A 20,620-nucleotide genomic window follows, 5' to 3' on the forward strand; every position below is an offset into this window, starting at 1 on the left:
AAATTGCAGCCCATTCTTTAATTAAGAACTTTTTTTTTTAAAAAAAGAATGGGCCAGAAATAGTAATTCAGACCCAAAAATCCTCATGTTTTGAGCAGGTTTGGATCCGGCCTTACTTTGGAGGGGAAGAGCTATTCTAGCACACACACAAAAATGTAACAGTGAGTTTGCACATATGTGTGAGAGAGAGACAGAGGGAGAAAGAGAATTTAACATAATACCACATTGAAACCATAAGAAGGTCCTTCTGAAGGGCTTTACAATAAATAAATGTTCGTTCAATATTTATATATAGATATTTATGTGTCAGCATGCGTGTATATATATACACACATGCACACAGTGAGTAATAGGTTTCTAGTCAGTTTATTTTTTAAACCATTAGATAAACTGCTCGTGGGTGACTTTCAAAGCGGTGCATCTCCCAGAAGCCGCGAGACCTTCCTGCAAGCTTTCTGCGTCAAACGCACCAGCGCGCGTTTGCCGTGGTGGAAGGGACAAACGCCATGTGTGGATTCCTCCTTTTCCAGCACTACCCCAACCTCCAGAATTGTACAGCAAATAAGCAAATATCAAAAAGAGATGGTATGCTTCACTTTGCAGGACCATAGTGCTATTAACAGTAACATCCTGTCCCTCCCCATGCCCCCACCTCAAGATTTGATGCCAACAGGCCAGGCTGGACTGCAGGTATTTGTTACCAAGAAAAAAAAAAAAAATCTTTTGTCCTCCCAGTAGATGCACATGAAGAGCTTAAATATTAGTGGCTACTATTTGAGGGAAAAAAATAATTAAAAAAAAAAAATTAAGAAAAAACACCTTGAAAAGTAATGGTCCTCTTGGAAAACTGCTCTCTTTTTGCTTGGCTAACATCTACTACTGCTTGGAAAACTCCAGCCAGCTTTCCTCTTTTGAGAACCAGATCAATGGCCTATATAAAATTGGTGGAAATTGCTACTGCTGGACCAAATCAAAAATTGCTGCTAAAAATAAAATAAAATGCCCTCCGCTCTCCAGTGTTTCCTTAGAAAGCTTTGTTGAGGCATTCACTGGCTGCTTCCAATCCAATATATGACTGAAGGATAGTGCCGCATCAAGTTCTGGATTGTAAGTATCCTCTCCAAAGGAAAAACAAAATGCTGAAGGATGTTATCTATTTCACAGCGTCAGAGCGATCTACCACTGCAGTCAACTTCTGGCTTCTCTGGCCACTTGATAGTTTGTCTCTTCATTGATTGGTTGTTCCGAATCCAATAGTTGGTTACCATTTAGCAGTTGTTTTTTTAAAATACAGTTCTCGATCTAGTGGTTAAAAAAAAAAAAATCTTAAGGTCATAGGGTTTACATACAGCTTGTGTCATGTACCACTGCCATGGTTTAGAGTAAATGGAATGATGACCTAGTAAAAGAAAAGTCAACTCCTCCAGAGGTCTGATCCAGTCCAAAAGGGCTGCTATACAATGCAAGACAGCACTGTGTTCCAAGATGCACTGGAATTTCTCTTGTCCTACTCAGAAACACACGTCCAAATTCAGCTGGCATAAGACTGAAAAGTTCCAGTTCAGATTTCTGAAGCAGTTACCACAGGGTGAATTTGATCAACAAGAGGTGGGAAGAGGAGAGAAAAATAAATCATGCACAAAGTGAAAATAAAACAAAAATATCTAGTGGTTTTTAAAAAAAAAAAAAAAAATTAAGACAGCGATAGTGCTAAGGAAACTGCTTTTGAAGAAATTGTTTTAAAAAAAGAACACGTGATTGGACTGAAGGGGATAGGCACGTCTGGTTTTCTACTGTCTTCCCAACCTCTTTCTTGGATATATTTCTGTCTGCAACATGGTGGACCCAACATTTTTTGAGCTGTATTCGGTGATCAAAGCATGCGGATACGGAGCTGTTGTTTAAAAGCTTACCCTCCCAGTGGGTCCCTTTGTCAGAGCCTGGGTTGCTCAATGTGCAGAAACTCCACTAGAGGAACCATCAGGGCTGTTCCTACTTACCCTACACACCTCTCTCCAGTTTTAGAAGGGGAAATAAATGATCGCTTCCCGTACCATCGCTTTCAAAGCAGAAAGATCTTCCTTCGTATCTGCTTAGCTCTCTAAGCAGTTGGGTAAGCTTCAGGAATAAAGTAGTATAGGTTATTTATGCCAGAGAGAATATACTAGCCCAGGAGTTCACGGTTGATTGGTGAAACGATCAAGATGTTCCAAGGATGAATGATCCGTCAAACTGCGTGGACGACTAAGGTGAAGGTCAACTGGTGTCTAACCCCAGTGTGACAGGCACTTATTTCCACATGGTTGGACCTCATTAAAATTCAGTCTACAGGAAAACAAAACAAAAACAAAAACAAAACAGCAACACAGCTGGGTCACCTGTACCCTACAAAGTGCTTATGTCTCAACATAGCTTTCAGATCCCAGAAGGTCAATCAAACCCTGTTTGTCTCCATATGTAGTTCTCATAGATCGCCATCGCCCGTCACCAAGGGTTGCCATCTAGCAGAAGATGTGTCAGTCTTTGCAGGTGTAAACCTCTTCTCTCTGGGTGCATTGCTTGCATTCCACGTAGCAGCACCAACGGACCTGACACTGGCATGGACGGGTGACCACCCGGCTCTGCGTATTGTGCCCTCGCCCGCAGCAGATGCTGTCACAGTTCTTGTCTTTGTAACATTTCCTTCCCGAAGTCCCAGGTGAGTATCTACTCATCATACAGAAGCTTGGGGAATCGTCAATGTAGACAAGATCCGTAGTCCTTGGGATTTGATCACTGTGACCAGGGATGGACTTCTTGGGTGGGGAGATGTCTCCTTCCCCCGTGGCCTCGTTGGTAGTGCTGCCCACTTTGAGCGATGTCTCGTACTTTTGCTTCAGCTGCTTCCCTATTTCATGGAATGGAGAGAGCTGCCTCCAGCACGTTCGGACAGTACAGGATCCAGATACGCCGTGGCATTTACAGGTTGTCTCCACTCCGGCTTTGATGACCTGCAGACACACACGGTCCCAAAAGAAAATCAGTTATGGGGGAAGAAATCAAGACACAGAGCAAAAAAAAAAAACCTTTGCTAGAAGACACTCTGGAACACAAAGTTGATGATAATACAAAAATTATCTGTTGGAAGAGGACAAAAAACGCACACTACAGGAAATACTTGTTTTAGAAGGGTCTCAGTTTCCAGGAATATGACGTTTACCTGCCAGAATATTGCTTCATTGGCTAGTTAATGATACTAGTAAGGTGTACAAAGGCTGTCCGGTGCTGGCACTCATCTACATAGATAGAGTTCTGAAGCTGTGATGCAACTAAGAGATTAATACATATTTTAACACCTTATTATCTATTTTAATAAGAACAAGGACATAAGATGTAACAAAAGTGGAAGGAGTTGGTTTAGCGGAGAGGAGAGGGACAGTGCTGCTGTAACACACACAAACACACAAATGGGGTGGCACATGCTCCAGAACATGAGTGTTGACAGTAGGAACCTTCTCCGCACCACCACACACAGGATACCACCTTAAACTCACGCAGCTCCCAATTAGCAGCACAGTCTCAGTGGAAACATGGCTAAGCTGTGCCGCTTCCACCAGTAGCGACTAGGTATAGCATCCCACCCAGGACACTTCGTGACCGAGGAAAAACCTTCATGTAGCTGAAATTATACGTAAGTCCTCGAGAACAACAGCCTGAATCGCCACCACCAAAACCATCAGCTCCAAAAGCATCCAGGTAGCTTCCTCCTCTCCAACCTGTGTTCAGAATCCTATTCTGGAGTGTGGCAGCATGGCCAAAAGCACCTGCCAATTTTTTTCTGCTAGCAATGAAGAAGCCTGCGTGTACTCTTAAAAACAAAGAGCGCCATTGCTTGCTGGCCAAATGCATGATTAACGAAGCATGTTTTCACATAACATAAAGCCCAAGGCTGCTTCAGTCTCCTCTGTGCCCTCCCTTTCTCTGAAAAATTAAAATGTGAAGAAATGGAAAACAGACCCCTGTGTGAAGGGTTCAGTAATTCCAGGTGCTTTAATGCAGCCCCCAGGATTTACTCTGCCTGTGGCACCAGCTTAGGCAGCTTGGAAGAGAAATCCGGCTTCTCATACAAAGGGTTTCAAGGGGAAAAAACATGAAATCTGGCTTGATGCTGCAGTAAGAAGTGTCCATGCCAGTGGGCTCAGCCCTCAGCCCATCAGGCAGCGAGCCCTGGGGACTACGACAGGGCAGGTGGCTGTAGAGAGGACTAGAGGAGCAGTCTTCAATTTTCAATCAGAGAAAGGATGTAGGGCAGTCACTCTGCAGGGAGATAAAGGGCCTTTACATTTTCAGTTCTGGCCATAGGAACAGACTCCCTGGGCTAAAGGCTGCATCATCTGCCCCATCACGAGCAAGCAGGAGCTGCCCCATGTCAGGATGAGGAACCCCAGCTGCTGCCTTGATGCTTCAGCAACACCTCGGGGTGAGTGGATACTGAGATTTGACCAGGCAAGACAGTGAGTAAGGCCACAAGTGTTTACAAAAAGCCTGACCCAGGGGTGGAAAAAACGCTTAGCTAAACACTCTGTAGGGCTTCTGGTGAGGGGATAAAGCGAAATGGCATCACGCAGGCATTCAGGGGCTGCCACGCCCAAATGTTGTCTACACAAGCCGCCATCCAGGTAGGAACAGGCTGCAAGGTTCAAGTCCCAGGCTAGCACAACTTCTATAATGTATTGGCAGAACCTTCTCTAAGGTATTCCCAACTAGGATGGAAATGTATATTTTATTGTCTCCACAAAAAAAGCAGAGCACTTACGACCAAGGTCTTCAAACTGAAGGTGGAAAAGAAAGAGAAGACATTGAAACCTTTGGAAACTGAAGTGGATTATGTCCCCTCCACGCCAGGACTCTCATGCTAAACTTTGTGCCTGCTTATGCCTCTTGACAGCAACTATCAATGGTAAGGCTTGGTTTCAAATCCTTTCTTTCTTTCTTTCTTTAATAGTCAAACACTTGCAGGGGGTTTTGTAATGAGAAATTAGGCTCATCTCACAGATCCCTAAAGGAGGGAAATAACTTGTTCAAGATATCAGAAAGTAAATGTATATGTTTGATTTATTCCCAAAGCAAAAGAATGTCAATCTCCATATACGAAGGTGTCCAGATCTTGCTTGGGGATAGCTCGTATGGGAATAGCTCTCTTCAGACCACCACAAAGGATAAATACAGAAGGAAAAGCAGAGTCAGTGGAACCACAGTGTTCACATGCAAGATGGAGGGAATGGAAGGAGAAGGTTATTTTCATCAGAAAAAGCAGCATGGGGAGGAGAAGCAGTATCAGAAAGGGAAGAGAAGAAAGCAATGACAGAGTCAATGGTTATTCATCTTAGAGAGAGACAAAGGTGGTAAGAGCCCCTCAGGTGCCATAAAGGACCCCATACCCATAAACTGACTGATGCTAAACAAAGGATCCTGTCCTTTTCAAATCAGACTGCAATAAAGATGCTTCATGGCACAAAAGCATATCCATCTCCTTATAAATGGCATTTGAATGTCCTCCCCCACCTTCTCCAGAGATAGGTTTATGCTTGGGAATCCTCCATGGGCAACATGAGAGCAGACACATTATTTGGACAGTCACAAATAACCTGCATTTTGTCCACAGATTATAAATGGATATTTATAGTTCTAGTTCTCCCTTCTCCCCCTTCCCCCAAAATAGGTTACATTTTGACTTTAAACGGGTAAGGCATAACCACCCCTTAAAATAGCAAGTTAGAACAGAGTCTGTTTTGTAGAACTGTCTCCTGCCAAGGTACTACTGAAAGCGCCCTTCCTTTGGGCATTTACGGTATCTGAAAAAGGAAAAAAAAAAAAAAAAAAAAAACAACAAAACCAAAACTCCCCCCTCTGCCCATTATGGCATCTGCCAACATTATGGCCTGATGACAGCAGAGGACTGGCTCCAGTCCATTTCCTGACCATCCGGTTCTTAATTATTTGGCTGCATGAGACCTGCTGAGCACCATGTGCAAATGTGCAATAGGTCATGGACTCAGAATTGGGGTCTGGCCCAATCCTGATATTACAGAGACATTTTTAGAAAGACACGATGCATAATACGGCCTTCAGCAAAGCCTGGCCAATGGTCACACTTCATTCCTGCGACAGCCAAGACCTTTTCAAATGCAATCCAATAATACACAGTAGCATTCAAACAAGTGACAGGTTACAGAGAGAGATGTGTTACTGCTTTTAGTACTCAGCTGGGCTGGCTTGGTTAGGGGCTGTCACGCTTTGCATGCCAAAGTGTCTAGCCAACTCTGCAAGAAATCCCACAATGTTAGACAGGAGCATACAGAACACATTTCAACACCGAGAAAAAGAACCCCTCACCCATACTGTCCCTCATGTAAAGTCACATTTCACTGGTTGTCCAGAAGTGAGAGCTGAGTTCACGTGAAACAAAGCTCCTATACCTGATTTCACGCCCAGACCATCAGCAAACTGGGCAAAATTGCTGAGGTACTCGCAGAAGGGCTGCACACTGCAGTCATTCATCAGGCCAGGTTTTTCTCAACCCTTCCACCTCCCCCCGACCCATTCGCATCGGCTCCACCTGGAAAAGGAGACGACCACCATTGTACAGGAGATGGGAAAGCAAGAAACCAACAGGAATTGGCTGGGCTGATAGACACGCTCCTGTGCACAGGCTTGGCTGGATTTAGAGCTGGTTGAACCAGGCATGGTCATGAAATGCAGGAAAGGAACCTGGACATGGGGCTGTTCTCATAAGGAGCCACCTCTCCAGAGCTCGGGGGAGAGCTGACATTGCAGGTGCAGTATATCCAAGGCACCCACATAGGGCTGGTAGATACAGCACAACACGTGTTGGAAATCCAGACCGTGATGGATTGGCAGCTAGCAGATGGCAGCAGACCTTCAGTCAGGAATAAGCATGTAGGTTTAGGCACCTGAATCACATCATCCAGCCAGGGTTGACCTCACTAAGGCAGACATTTGAGTTTAAATGCCTGTATTTGAGAAACACCTCTAAACTCCCATCTGACTCAGTGGAGCCAAAGCAGGCAGGGGATCCTACAGTGAAGCAGCCGCCTGCACACGCTCAGCTGAACAGCTCTCCAGGCACCAACCATCTCCGCTTGCTAACAGGAGCCTAGGGACCCGGCTCACACAGAGGCACCTCAGTTTGGATATCTTGAACTGTGAGCAGAACCCACCCTCTGGGAGAAATTCAGGTGCCTAAATATCAGCATCTAGCATTATTTACGCTACTGTAAAACATTGCACTTCATCACCAGCTGCCCCTTCAGGAGCATAAAGGTCTCTCAAAGGGTGCTAATGCGTGTATTTAGGTAGATTAATCCTATTCTCTTTGTCTGTGTTTAAAAAGTGATGAACAAAGCCCGTAATGAATCCCAGTCTGTTTTTTTCCTGACCCACTTCTAGCTCCTTGTTAACCAGCGGCTAGGACAGCTTAGATGTCGTGCACTGGTGGACCAAAGCATAAAAGCTTTCTATTGTCCCCGTTCTCATGAATGCACCAGTTCACGAAATCCAGCATGTGGATTTTCATATGGCCACTGTGCAAGCGTGATGCATCCCAACCGCCCCATAAACATTCTCCTTGAAGGGCCGGGAAGGGCTCAAGAATGTTATGAGGCAGCTATAGTAAAAATCCTAGAAAAATTTCTTCCCCAGCCAGCCTCCCCTGCTGCTGTCAGTCACGATGCAGCTACTCAAGGCGATGCGTGATGGAGAACTGCTGCCTACGGGCCCCTAACCACCCACGAGCCAAAATGAATCTTGGCAAAGCCCTTCTGTTTCTCGTCTCGTTCCCCAGCTTCCACAAAGACCTTCCTCCTCTTGTTGCCGGCTCCTGTCAGAGACACTTAAATCCACCTCATTCCTCCAGGAAGCAGAGCAAGATTTATCCAAGTCAGAAGGTTGCTCAGAGCAGTCTTGGAGAAACCTTTCCCAGCTGGGACAAATGGGTAAATGTCTCGATCATGCTTTCAAACCTGGAAGGACTTCCAGGATAGAATAACTTAGCTTTTATCACCAAAAAAGTCTAAGGTACAGAAGGCAGAATAAGACTTTAACACAAGCTTATCATTTCAAGAGCCATAGGCAGCTCCTGTTTTCTTTTCAAGGCACATCACACAGTTCAGAGCCTGATCTGCCTCCATCCTACATAGACTTGAACCTCTCTTGAACACACATGGCATCACCACTTACTAATAATCGTATTTCATCTACACCAAGGTAAGTAGCCACATGCATGCTTCTACCTTGTCGCAGATGTGAAGCAAAATATATTAGCTTAAATTCAAAGCACAAAACGTTTCATGCTCCCTATGGCCTAAACACCATAGCTACCACACACCAGCAAAGTCCTAGTAACTCAGGAGTAGCAACACAAGCGTGCATTTGAATCCTTGTTGTGTTATATGCTGTAGAGAGCTTCTAGCATAGAAGTTGAACAGAGACAAGCAGTGGGTCAGGGGTAGCATCGCACATTGAAATTACATCCTCCCACTCTCCTCTGAACAACCACCTGGTCTTGTAGTCTCACAAACAGGAGAGCAGTTTGGGAGGAAAATAAAGCTCTTTGAGCAAATTAGTTTGACTTAGGAACACAAACTCCCATTGATCTTGTCGTGAGAATACCAAATACTGACAAAGGCACAACAAGGAAAACAATTATGATAGAGCAAGACTGAACCATCTTTATTGGTGCTTGCTGCTAAGAGGAAATTAGATAGCACTGCAGGACCGCCTGCCCAAATGGCTTTACAAGAGCTATAGGGAAAAGGGATCACAGCAGAGCATTGCTATGCAACATGTAATCCTTCCTCACAACAATGGTTTGCTACGAAGCTCAGACTAAGTGCCCCCGTAATGATCAGTCTCAGACATGCTGCAACACACAATTTCTCAGTGTTTTAGCTGAAACACTGAGGACAGATTCCCATTCATTCCCAGCTGGGTCACGGGGCTCTGGCAGTGGTTTTCAGACAACTCTTGTCTGGGCAGCAGCAGTCCGAAGCGGACACGCAGCCGTGGGAATTCCTCGGTTATAACTCCGCTGTCGTCATGGCTGGTCTGCGGCTCCAAGGCTTCAAACCATTCGCTATGGTTTGGGGGAGAGGAGGGAGCAGATGAACCTCCTTAGAGTCAGCTCATCCAGGAAAAAGCTTGCCCTCGTCTTGTCTTACTTCAGAAAGGGCTTTGGGATGCTTCTTTACAAATCAATTCTCTTCCATCCTCTATATACATATGCTCCTTCGATTTAAATAAGCGTAGTTATTCTCTCAGCTCAAGTATTAACGTTTGTTTGGACAGCAGCCACGGTCCCCATTTCTTCACACTGCCCAAATGACCAGAAGACCAGACTTGTCCCTTAGCACTGGCCATTGCCATTGGTTGAATTATAAAAGTTTCACAGATTGTTAGAAGTTTTCTTTTCTTTCTCCTTCCCTTTTCTCTTCCATCTTGTTAAAAAGAGCCCTTCTTTTGAGCCTGTTCTCAAACTGTTTTTTCGGAACAGTTTTCCATTTCCACAACCCTTCCTTCTTTAAAAATATGAACACTCATATTTTAGTGAAATATGCATAAAATACAAACACTTAAACATAGAATAACATAACCCTACTTTCAATTGAAAACTTTAAAAGTATTTTTTTCCCCTTCAGTATTCCTAGTGAGCTTCACATGCTAAGAAAGCTCCACATAAACAACTAACTGCAATTACTTATGGGACACAGCAAGCAATTTTTTCCAGAGTGTTGATTTCCAGGCCTTAGAAAAACTTTGGCTTAACCAATCTCAGCCCGAAAGAAGGAGGGGAAAACCAGAGAGCATGCTTATGCATTCCTACCTGTCATAACCTGGAGCAATTAATACTAGTGGTGGCCCTGCAAACTGATCTGCACATACAAAGTCAAGAGCTAGTCTCAGAGAGGCTGCTATTTGCCAGGTTTGATTTGTACCTCGGTAAAAGTGTGATGCTGGATTTCTCGCTGCAAACGCACCACCTAAAGAAACTACCTAAAGGATGCATTAAGTCTCCTCTTTTTTTTTTTTTCCCCATGCAGTAACTGTATTAGTAAGCTCATATGGATTTATCTCATCAAAAAGAGCAGTGTTTACACTTTTTGAGGGTGCAGCTAAACAGAGGGATTAGCATTTAAGCTCGCCTGTTCGACAGACTCTGGAGTTTGACTGGAATCATGTTTGCTAGTAGGAACCGTATGAGATGGGATGGGCAGTGCTTGTAAACACCGTCTCTGCAACAGGAGACCAGGGTGCAAGTCTCTGCTTCACTACGCCTGTGTGTGACCTTTAGTAAGTCACTTAATCTTTCTGGGTCTCAATTTCCCCTCTGTAAAAATGGAGATACAGAAATGAAGAGGGTGGTATGCTCTGATAACATGATATGTGATAGCTCGTGAAGTTCCTCAGACAGATGATAGCTGGGCAAACATCTACCTGATACAGAGAGTCCGTCTTCAGCGCAGGAGGCACGCTCAGCCCTTGAGATAGATCCCTGCCAGCACCGCCTAAGGGGAAAAGCCATTCCTTGCATGGACTTCCAAAACAAGCAAGTCAACAGCAAGGAAAAGTCCATGCACATCCCACTATCCTCTCCAGAGCATCCCATATGGTTTCACAGATGCAGGCTTAACATGTCTCAGGAGGGGTCTGGACTTGAAGCCTACAGCAACAAGGGTGACAAAGATCCTTCAGAAAGGTGCATATGGTCTGCACGGACCAAAACACATGGGTTGATATTGTGCGAAAACAATTAAGGAAGCCTCACAAAAGGAACCAGTTTCAAAAGGGGATATTGCCTAAAGATATTGCCTTTCGAGGGGGGAATTTTCTTGTTCTCCATTTCTGCCCTCCCATAGTTTTGCACTAAACACTCTTGGCTTCTCAAGGAGACTGTGATTATACCCCTGGCTTCAGGGTCCTGAAGGCAAAGGGTTGCTTGTGTTCCTCCTTCTAGAGGGATAAAGGGAAAAGGGAATGAGAACATGATAATTCTTCTTTCTTGGGTAACAGCAGCCCCCTTTAATAGTGCCCCTTGGATCTGTAAGACATGCTTGACCAGACATACCTCTGGAAGAGGTCAGCACTCCTGGGATTAAGAAACTTAGCAACGCTCCAGAGAGGGAGATGGAAAGTCATGTTTAATGATACTTTGCTGAGAAACTGGGCAAATTTAATTAAAACATCACTTACTCAAGCCCAGTGGAACTAATTGAGTGCTCTAATATTCCAACTTTTCATTAATGGGTTACAAAAGAGGGCTGCACTTGTGTGTACAAGGGGGAAAAAAAGGGGGGAGGATATAGAGAAGAAGAGAGCTTTAGCAAGGCTGCCTGTGCTTCACTTAATATAACCAAGAAACTTCATTGCTGGCAACGGAGCTTTAATGCAGTTGACTTCTCCCACCACCACCGCCCCCCATCCCCTTGACACATACACACATCTCCCCCCAACACGCACCCTCCCCAGCCAAGACCCCTCTGAAAGAATAGCTGAATGAGCAAGAGCAGATTTGGCAAAGGAAGGGAAATTGCTTTTTTAATAAGTGGTCTATTCAGAGCTCCTACTTTTCAATAAAGAGAAGGCTGGAGAAGTCCTGGTCTAATTACCTCATCCTCACACTAGACAAGCTTGCCCTTTCATTAGCGATTGAGGTCATATCATATAACTTTGTGAGCCATCACGGGCAGAACACGTTCAGTGATTATTTCATTGGCGGCAGCAAAATTACAGTCAGCCCATCAAGGTTGTAAAAAACACAGAAGTAAAATAATAATTAAATGAGAATGTCTACCAAGAGACACTAAAACTAGGCGGGATAGGATAATGTCACCCTCGCAGAAATACGCAGATTGTTTGTTAGTGTGACACCATGGAGAAACTGCCGTATTGACCAGAAGGGTTGGTTGCCAAATCAGTCAATTAAGCACAGGTCCTTTTTTTTTGCTGGGTCTCAGGGGTCTATTTATACATTTTGCCATGGTTGGGAGTAATTAGATGGGAAGGATTATATGTTGTTAAGGATCAGTGAGAGACCACCAAGCTTGTGCTATATCTTTAATAGATATTCCTCCAGTCCCTCAGCGAACACGCACACGCACATCCATACATCCACTGTAAGTACACCAACATAGGCTGGCACTGCAGCAAGCTCCCGTAGCAAAACAAAATACTGGAAAAGAAAGTCTTTGTCCATTCTCAGCCCAGTCCGAAGCAGTCTGTACAGCAGCAAAGGTTTCGGTTCATGCATGTATGGCTTCACTAATAGACATAAAATCTGCGGTTTGGTTAGAGGAAAAACACAGCGGGTGCCGAGCAGGAATTCAGGAGAACTGGCTTCAGTCTCCGGCTCCATCATCAGCTTGCTGCATAACCTTGGGAAAGGCATTCAGTTTGCATCTCAGCTCCCGCTCAAAATGGCCATAATCATCTTTTCGGAACTCACAGGGACATTTAACACATTAGAGGCCATAAGAGCATCTTAGTTATATAATGAGCGCTCCAGTTCAAAATTGTTCAGTTCCAAAATGGCACAAATCAAGGCTATCTGCACTCCTGTATTGTCTTTGATTCACACCAAATCAAATACATAGGAGTTATTGCCCAAATAACGTAGTGGTTTCAGTCTGTCATAGCCACTAGGTTAGCATCTCTTGCTAGTCAATGGATGGAAAGTCTGTAAGGCAGCAGTTAGTTGATGGGCAGCTTCTTTGGAGGAAGACAAGTAGAGGAAACATGCCGAGTTTCATATTTAACCCACTGCCTTCAACAAGGAAAATATCAATAAATTCAGCAAGGGAACCTAGTACTGCCTGCTGAGCAACTCTCATCCTCCACCAATGCTGCACTGGCAGCGGGACCAGGAGGAAAGAAGCAGATTGAACCTGATATTAACCTACACGCAGGGGTAAGCAATGTCAGAGACAATCCATCAACCACACCAAGAAGTTCAATGCTCAGGCTTCAAATCAGTTTCAATAATTTGAAATCTTAAGCAAGCTTTGCAAGTTTTGATCTTGCAATTACAAAGCCAGCCTGGGTCCTCATCTCTGACTCAAACATCTCTCATCATCTTCTTAATGACACCATATTATGCCAATGGTTTATGTCCACCATATATATAGTCCACCTGACTATACAGACATATGTTCTCCTGATCATGAACCACCATCCTTCTAAAAGCTTCCTTCTCAATATGCAGTTTGCTTGTTCTCTGCCTGCCTTCATGGTGACGTTGTGAATCTGGTGGGCTGCTTGGCTTGCCTTTCAACCAGGCTAAGGTACAATTATTCTAGGAGCATAAACAGAGAAGTCATTTCAACTGCTGCTGCAAATAGGCAAGGAAAGCTGTCAGACAGCAATACCAACTCGACAGACACGGCGTGGGTGGACAAAAATAGGAACACCGGATCACTGACTTGCAGCAAAGGTCTTTGACTTGGATTGCCATGAGGGCTCTCAGTGTCTGGACAACCGTCACAACTGTTACTCAGCTGTTTAGCTGCAGATATTACACTAGTGCTTAGAAATCACTGCCAATGACCAGAGCCTGGCCGTGCCAAGTAAAGTGGAGGCAAAGGATGCAAGAGAGCCCCGACATCTCCTCTTCCCCTGGGAACTAACTCACAGTGGGAACAGGACAAGAAAGGGCAGGCAGAAAGGGGAGATTCACTCCCTCCAGCTCATCCTTGGAGTTCATTTAGCTCAAAGTCACATAGACAGTGTAGAGCAGAGATGACAAATAAGGACACCTAAACTAAATCCAAGACTGAGTCTCAGCCATATGGACATCCTGACTACAGCTACTGGGGTGGAGAGCACTGGGAGTTGGGTCAAGTCCCTTGGCCAAGTTTTTTAGCCCCACCACTGCTGGAGAGGAGATATTGATGGAGTTACAAGAACATGTCAACGGCACCTAAAGCCATAGACCTTGTAGGTTTTGACAAGACTGTATTATAAGACTCTGGAAAGGGAGGAGAGCAGGGACACCTCACAGCAATCTCCAACATGAAATCACAGCCTCCACGGACCACCTTCTCCATTTTTAGTCCCAACTCCTACACAGCCAACTCCAAAGAGTTGGGACAGGCCCTTGGGAACAACCGACCACAAGGATTAAAACAAATTTCATCACCCTGCAAAGCCTGTTTCACACGCCAAAGAGCTGCAACAGGATTTCAGAGACACTGAGCCTTTTAATCCAGAGGCAGAAAAGCTGTCAGCCAAAGCCAGACACCGGCTAAATCCAGGATATTTCTAATCCTGATCTCAGCGCTGTCTAGGAGCATCTGGTGGTGGGGAGAGGGGGAGACGTTTTGCTGGCCAGCACTCGCTGGTGGCATTCTCCGATGCCCCAACTCTGTCGCGAGGAATGACATTTTATGCATACGCACAGGAACAACTGAGCTGGGGTGGCGATTCCTAGAATGCACAACTGGCTGGGCTGCATTTGCCTGGGAAACTGGAGACCCAGGTCCCCCATCCCAGCCCCAACCCTCCATCCAATCACATGGACAATAACAAGGCTCGAAGGCTATTTATAACCTTACAGTATGTCCCCCTTCGAGGTTGGCGCAATGAAACACTGATCCTAGGCACCTGTGCTGGCCAATCCGAGGGATTTTCGTGTTCGAGCAACTCTAGGCTAGGTACAGCCAAGCAGATTACGGAAGAAGGTGTAAAGCTCCTTCCTTTCCCCTTCTCTTGCTGGGATGACCCAGCAATTGCAGACACTTTGTCCTTTACATGAGTCCTGTAGGGAGGCCCCCATGCAGGAGGGTAAAGCCTCATGGGAAGAACATGGGGTAAAGAGCAGAAAGCCTTGCAGCTGAGAGGATAAGGATGGGAAAAGAAAAAAGAAAAAAAAAAAGGGGGGGACTACACACCCCAGCACTGTCAGCTGCAAACCCAGCAGCTCTAGACGGAGTGGAAGGCTGCCAGAAAATAAGGCTGAAGGGACTTTTAGGACTGAGGTCAGTCAGAGAGGAATATCTCCACCGTGGTTCCCCACCAGGTGTTTGTCCGGACAGTTTTAAAGAAACCTGTCTATGGAGATGCTACATTGTCCATGCTCTACTGAACTACTGCAAGAAAAGCATCCCGCAACCTGTCTTGCAGCAGCGTAAATCCCTTCCTGCTTGTCCTACCTCATGTAAGCCTGGAGAACCTGCCTTTCCATCCCTTTGCAGTGTAAGACCATCTCCTCCCTGTGGAAAGGTAGCAATCTTTCCCCCCAGCTCATGTTTTCTAGACTTGGACAGTCCTGATTCTTTCCCTCTGGTTTCCCTCCAATGGTTTTGCACAACTCTTGAAGAACAATGACAAAAACAGGGCATAGTCCCATAATTGAGACTTCACCCCTCCAGCAGAAGGATCACTCCATGCGTTTTGCATCCAACACTCCTGTTTCCACACCCATGTCCGATACCTTATTGCCCCCAAACCCCACAACAGCTTGAACCCCCAGCCCGAGCAGTCTGCAACGCACCTTCATGCCCACGAGGTTATTGTGAAAGTCCACCCTGGCTCGCAGGTCCTTGTTGGGCTTCCTCCCCAAGAACTCCTTGACGAACTTGTTGCTGTATTTCAGGTTGTCGCCGCAGCCACCCCACTGCCAAGCCTCACGGTTCTCCAGGTCGGGGGCCTCGTCGCAGGTGCAACGCTCCATCCGCCCCGCGCTGCACGCCTTGGCCATGGCGTGTGTCAGGCCCGCAGAGGAGATAGCGTACAAGAAGGCTGTCTCCTTAAAACCTGCAGGAGAGAGGAGGAGGTGGCTTTAATTGCAGCTGGAGCAAGGATTAAAAGAAAAAAAGTAAGGAAATCGAGACAAAACCTATTGTGAGAAGAGTTTGAGCAACGTCAAAGCATGCCAAGCTCTATGTGCATCACTGATGGTGGAAGGGACACAACGGAGAGCAAGGAATGATGGATAGAGGTGACATGAGCCAGGATTCAAGAATGCAAAGGAAATCTGGCCAGCTCTGGCTGTCACTCTGCAGACAGTCTGTGCCTGAAAACAGAAAGAGGTGAGTAAGAGTTGGACAGGCCATGGAGGTACCATCACCGTGGTACAGCAATGCTGCTGCCAAGAGGACACCACATAGCAGGAACCCAGCATAGACTTCCAGTCTGATCGTTGGGGTTGAAGTCATGAGGGCTCCTTGTTCTTCGCTCTACCCCAGAAGAAAAGTCACTGGGTCCTACTCCAGTCCAACAAAATTGTTAACAAAAGGCACCTGAGGGCTGAGAAGCACACAGTAGCCAGCCTGTCACCCAACGCAGCACCTCTCTCAAATGCCTCAAAAAGCAGTTTACACCTCAAACCTTTTATGCACAACCCTTTTTTACACCTCCATGCTCACCTGCAGGGATGCAATAGCATCCGCTCCCCCCAATAGGTAAACTGAGGCCCAGAGAGACCCACGATTTTGATCCAAATGATAAAAGCCAGAAATAAAAAGCAAACATGCCAGTATTTATAGCTCCTCATTCTCCGGCTATGGAAGCTGTGAACGACTGCATATTTGAGATGCAATTCCAGAACAGGTTTGGATCCGACTCAAGAAATCCCCCACACAAAAATAACACAAGTGGATTGTGACAGTAGTGGATATATCTGTAAGTTGGTGTGTCAACCAAGGACATGCAGAGACACTGCCAGGTCATTTTTGGAACTGTTTCTTGGGAGGTTCATGGTAGTCCAAGCAAGCTCATGGGGCGCTGCCCTGGCCCATCCCCAGAGCCTGCCTTCCCAAAGCACTCCCAGGTGGATGATACTGAACTTCAGCAGAAGACTGATGAAAATCCAGTCCAGAAGACTGAAGTTTGGTCCTCCCAAGGGAGCGGGCAGATTGTGGTTAGAATTGTCCTACCATTCTACTGCTCACCTAGAAAAGAAGAGCAGGAACCTTTCCCTCACTGGAAGGAAGGTTAAAATAAAAAAGGGGTCAACTCCACACTCGCTGAGGACACCGTAAAGAGTGGTCAGGGCTGAGAAACCAAATTTCGGGGTTTTCCCTCTGTTTTCTCCCTGAAGTTAGACCATGTCCTCTGGCACCCCAGAAACATCTTCAGCATTGCAAACTCTCACATTGGGAGTGGTGAGAGAATTTTTTACTTAACTCACACAACAAAAAACTCATGGGTATGCAGACCACTGAACTCCTCTGGTTTTCACATCTTTTGTAGGCTAGTTCAGCTTTTTCTACATCGTAGGTCAGATTGCCCACACGCCTGTCAGAGGGATGCCACTGCTAGAGAGAGATGATCCCAAGCCTCCATGCTCCTGGGTTGTAGAATTAGCCTCTTGCCACCGCTACTACTTGTGCTATGAAATGGAGAGGTACCAGTGTGCTAAAAGAAGATCCTCGATGGAATATGGGCATGCAAACCCTCCTCTGAGAGTCTGAGACACTACAATTAGCAACAAAGAGCCTGCATGTGGTCCAGTTTAGTAGATAGCCCAGATCTACAACCTGCTTGAAGGCCTCTTGATTTAAAGCACTGAATTCAGAGTAGTTGTGAAATCTCAGCAGAAAGTCAGTGCCATGCAAACACAACGCATACCGCGTTTGACAGAAAGCCAGGAGGAATGGTTTATCTGCCAGGTTCTCCCCCTCCATCAATCTCCCCATCAGCTGTGGCTCTACTCCTCCCATTCTCCATCCCTGAAAGCCTCCCAAATTCCCGGTGCCCATCAGCACAGGTATCATCTCACCCGCAGGCAGCTCAGGCAGCTTCCAAGCAAGTCCATGTGACATTTGGCTCTGGCCAGATTTAAAGCCATCTCCGCCATGCACTATTTGATTGCACCAAGATATTTTGTAACAAGATAATGAGCTTTAAATCAATGCAGGCATTCTAACCCCCAGTGCATCGAGAGCCTGCCGTCCGCGGCTATCCAGTTTCAGCCATTTCCAAAATTGTTCACGAGTATCCAAAGAGGATAACAAGTCCCTTAAACAATCCCCCGTTATTTTAAGAAACAGGCTGCATCAGCCCAAGCTGCAAACCAGCAGCCGGGCTGTTCTGGTGACCAAGTGTAAAAATGAAGGGAGAAACTTTTCTTAAGTGAAATGTGGAGGGTTTTTGCTTTTTTTTTTTTCCCCTCTCTCCTTAAAAAGCTGCAGTGGTCCTGGGGGAGAGGAAGCAAGCCCACAACGACGTATTTGAATAGCTGTCTCTTAGTGGGTGATACATGTGCCCCTTTGCCCTGGGGTATCACTTGCTGCAATGCTGAACCAGGAACCAGCAGCTCCCGGAGAGGAGGAGAAAGATTTACGGGGCAGCGTGTTATGCCGCAGGAACAACATCTGAAGGATTTACAGCATCGGTGGAGAGCAGAGATGTTGCAGGGGCATAAAACATGGAAGAATGAGACAGCAGGCAGAGCCTTGCAACCCTCAGAGCTACCATTTATTACACGGGGTCCTGACAAGGTTGGGGCGGGGGGGGGAGCGGTGGGTTCTCGATGGTGTTTTAAGGCAGCTCAACTTTAGGCTGCTTTGAAATACCCACGGGGGCAGGCACATCTGAAGGAACAAGCTGTGGCCTCCAGGTGTCAGCATGAGAAAGTGCTTGGCTTTCCCAAGGCACCACTAATCCAGGGACTCCTCTGGCATGCGGGGATATTTTTAAACGTCTTGCAGCTCCGGCTGGACCTCTTGGGTTTCATAAGGACTTTCCTTGTTTCCACCGCAGTCAGTGACAGTGCATTAGTTAAGCCCAAGCGCTTCTGAATTACTCCTTCTCGCTAATTAGCGAGGGAGGGCGCTTTGCAAACCTCTATTCTTATCTTTGAGCACATCGGACCCTGGGTTTCTAGGTCCAGCTCCATCACTGAGTGTGGGACTTTCTGGAAGTCACTAAAGCCCTCGAGACCTATGCAAGCTATCTGTAAAATGGTCCTGCTGCATCGATAGCTTCAGTCCAGAAATAAGAACTGGATTTTACTAGAAGGGTGCAGGAAACTGGACTATATGAGGTAGCACAAAGAAAGGAGATAAAAATACCACCTGCTCCTTGAATACTCCTTCTCAGCTTCTCGTCATCTCCACCTGAGCTGCTGGGAAGGGGTGTGGGAATCACCCACCAGTCACATCCAGGGAGATTTTCCCTGGGTAGAGCAGTATCAGGACCCACAAACATTTGCAGGTTTTGCCCTGCACTACGATAAGGCTTCCCTTGTCCCCACTAACAGGACAGCACAGAACAGTCCATTTTGCCTTATTTCTCCCAACAAGGCATTTTCTTAATTTCTTTCCTGAAAGGCTGACATAATAAATAGGGGAAAAAAAAAAAAAAAAAAAGAAGGGACAGTTTTGGGAACTTCAACACCTTCCCCTCCAGCAACAGCTCAACTTCCAGGAGAAGCGAGGAGCAACCGTAGCTACTGGCTGCAGACACGTGCATGAACATCTCCAGCCTCCAAGGAGAGGAGCCATGGCCAGCAATGGGAGGCGGACAGGGGTTGCTTCGCTAGTACGAGCACATAAATTACTGCCATACAGCACGTCCTTTGCCTGCTGTGCACATTCATGGAGGAGCCGAGCCTGCCTTTGTCTTTACCTTCTACAAGCTCTTTTTGGACCTCTGGGAAGGTGGTGACACACCGCTGGCAACGGATGCATCAGGATGACCACTCTGCAAAATGCCAGGGAAGCCAATGGGTGCAGGGGGTGCCAGCACCCCTGACTAGGACCCCCCCACTCCGCTCACCTCTCTTTAGCAAGCTGGCCCGGTAGCGACCCTCGAGGGTGCAGTTCCAGCGCTCAAAGCGAAACTGATACTGGCACTCCAGTGCGCTCATGCTGATGGCCTCCATCAGGGTCTCGGCCACACCGGGGTCCCGCCGGCACATCCTGCGCTGCTTCTTCTCCAGCTTCAGGCGGTCACAGACTTTGTAGTGGGCTTTGACGGCAGCTTCCTCCATTTCTGAGGTCAGAGGGAGGATGGTCAGGGGTTCGTTCCCCGTCAGCCTGCAGAGGAACAGAGGGGCACAGTGGTGAGGACAGAGAAATAGAGCCCATGGTAGATATGGGGACTATGGTGGGATCGGGCTCGCCCCAGCTGAGCACCCATGTGGACTTGCCGATGCCTGGGCAAGGAGTGACTTCACAGCAAGGCTCTCTGCAGTGTGTGTGCAAGGTGGGAGCAAGAGAAGGGTAAGAAGCAATATTTGAATTTATGTTCTCTACCACCTCTCACAGAGCTTGTTTGGACATTTGGCAATCGCCACCACAGGACTGTGTTGAAAACTGAAATAGGGAAGAAATAATTGAAGGTACCTAACTAGCAAAAATACAAGAGCACTACAGTCACTCTCCTGTGCATTAAAAAAAAAAAAAAATCATTTTAGCAGCTCAAGCAGAGCCAGAACCAGCTTGGGAAGGGATAGAGATTTGTCCCACCAGATCCCAAGAGACACAGCGAGAAAGCACGTACAGCCACCCTGCCCTCAGCAGAAGAGATCCTTACATAAAACCTAGTGAGCCACAGCCTGAGGCTTGAGAGCAGGATACGCTTCTCAGGCGATGCTGCCAAAAGCTTTTACAAGGGAGAACAAGCT

General features: G+C 46.4%; 1 protein-coding gene across 1 annotated transcript; it reads right to left on the reverse strand.

Annotated features, from left to right (window-relative positions):
• Window positions 1-2,101: 2,101 nt before the first annotated feature.
• Window positions 2,102-20,025, reverse strand: WNT9A (wingless-type MMTV integration site family, member 9A). Its single transcript, XM_009578910.1, has 3 exons — window positions 19,771-20,025; window positions 15,542-15,804; window positions 2,102-2,990 (listed from the first exon to the last, which is right to left on the reverse strand). The coding sequence occupies exons 1-3, from the start codon at window positions 19,982-19,984 to the stop codon at window positions 2,517-2,519; spliced, it is 951 nt and encodes a 316-aa protein (XP_009577205.1). The 5' UTR covers window positions 19,985-20,025; the 3' UTR covers window positions 2,102-2,516.
• Window positions 20,026-20,620: the final 595 nt, after the last annotated feature.

Source organism: Fulmarus glacialis, unplaced genomic scaffold (assembly GCF_000690835.1).
Source record: "Fulmarus glacialis isolate BGI_N327 unplaced genomic scaffold, ASM69083v1 scaffold26735, whole genome shotgun sequence".
NCBI classification, from domain to species: Eukaryota; Metazoa; Chordata; class Aves; order Procellariiformes; family Procellariidae; genus Fulmarus; species Fulmarus glacialis.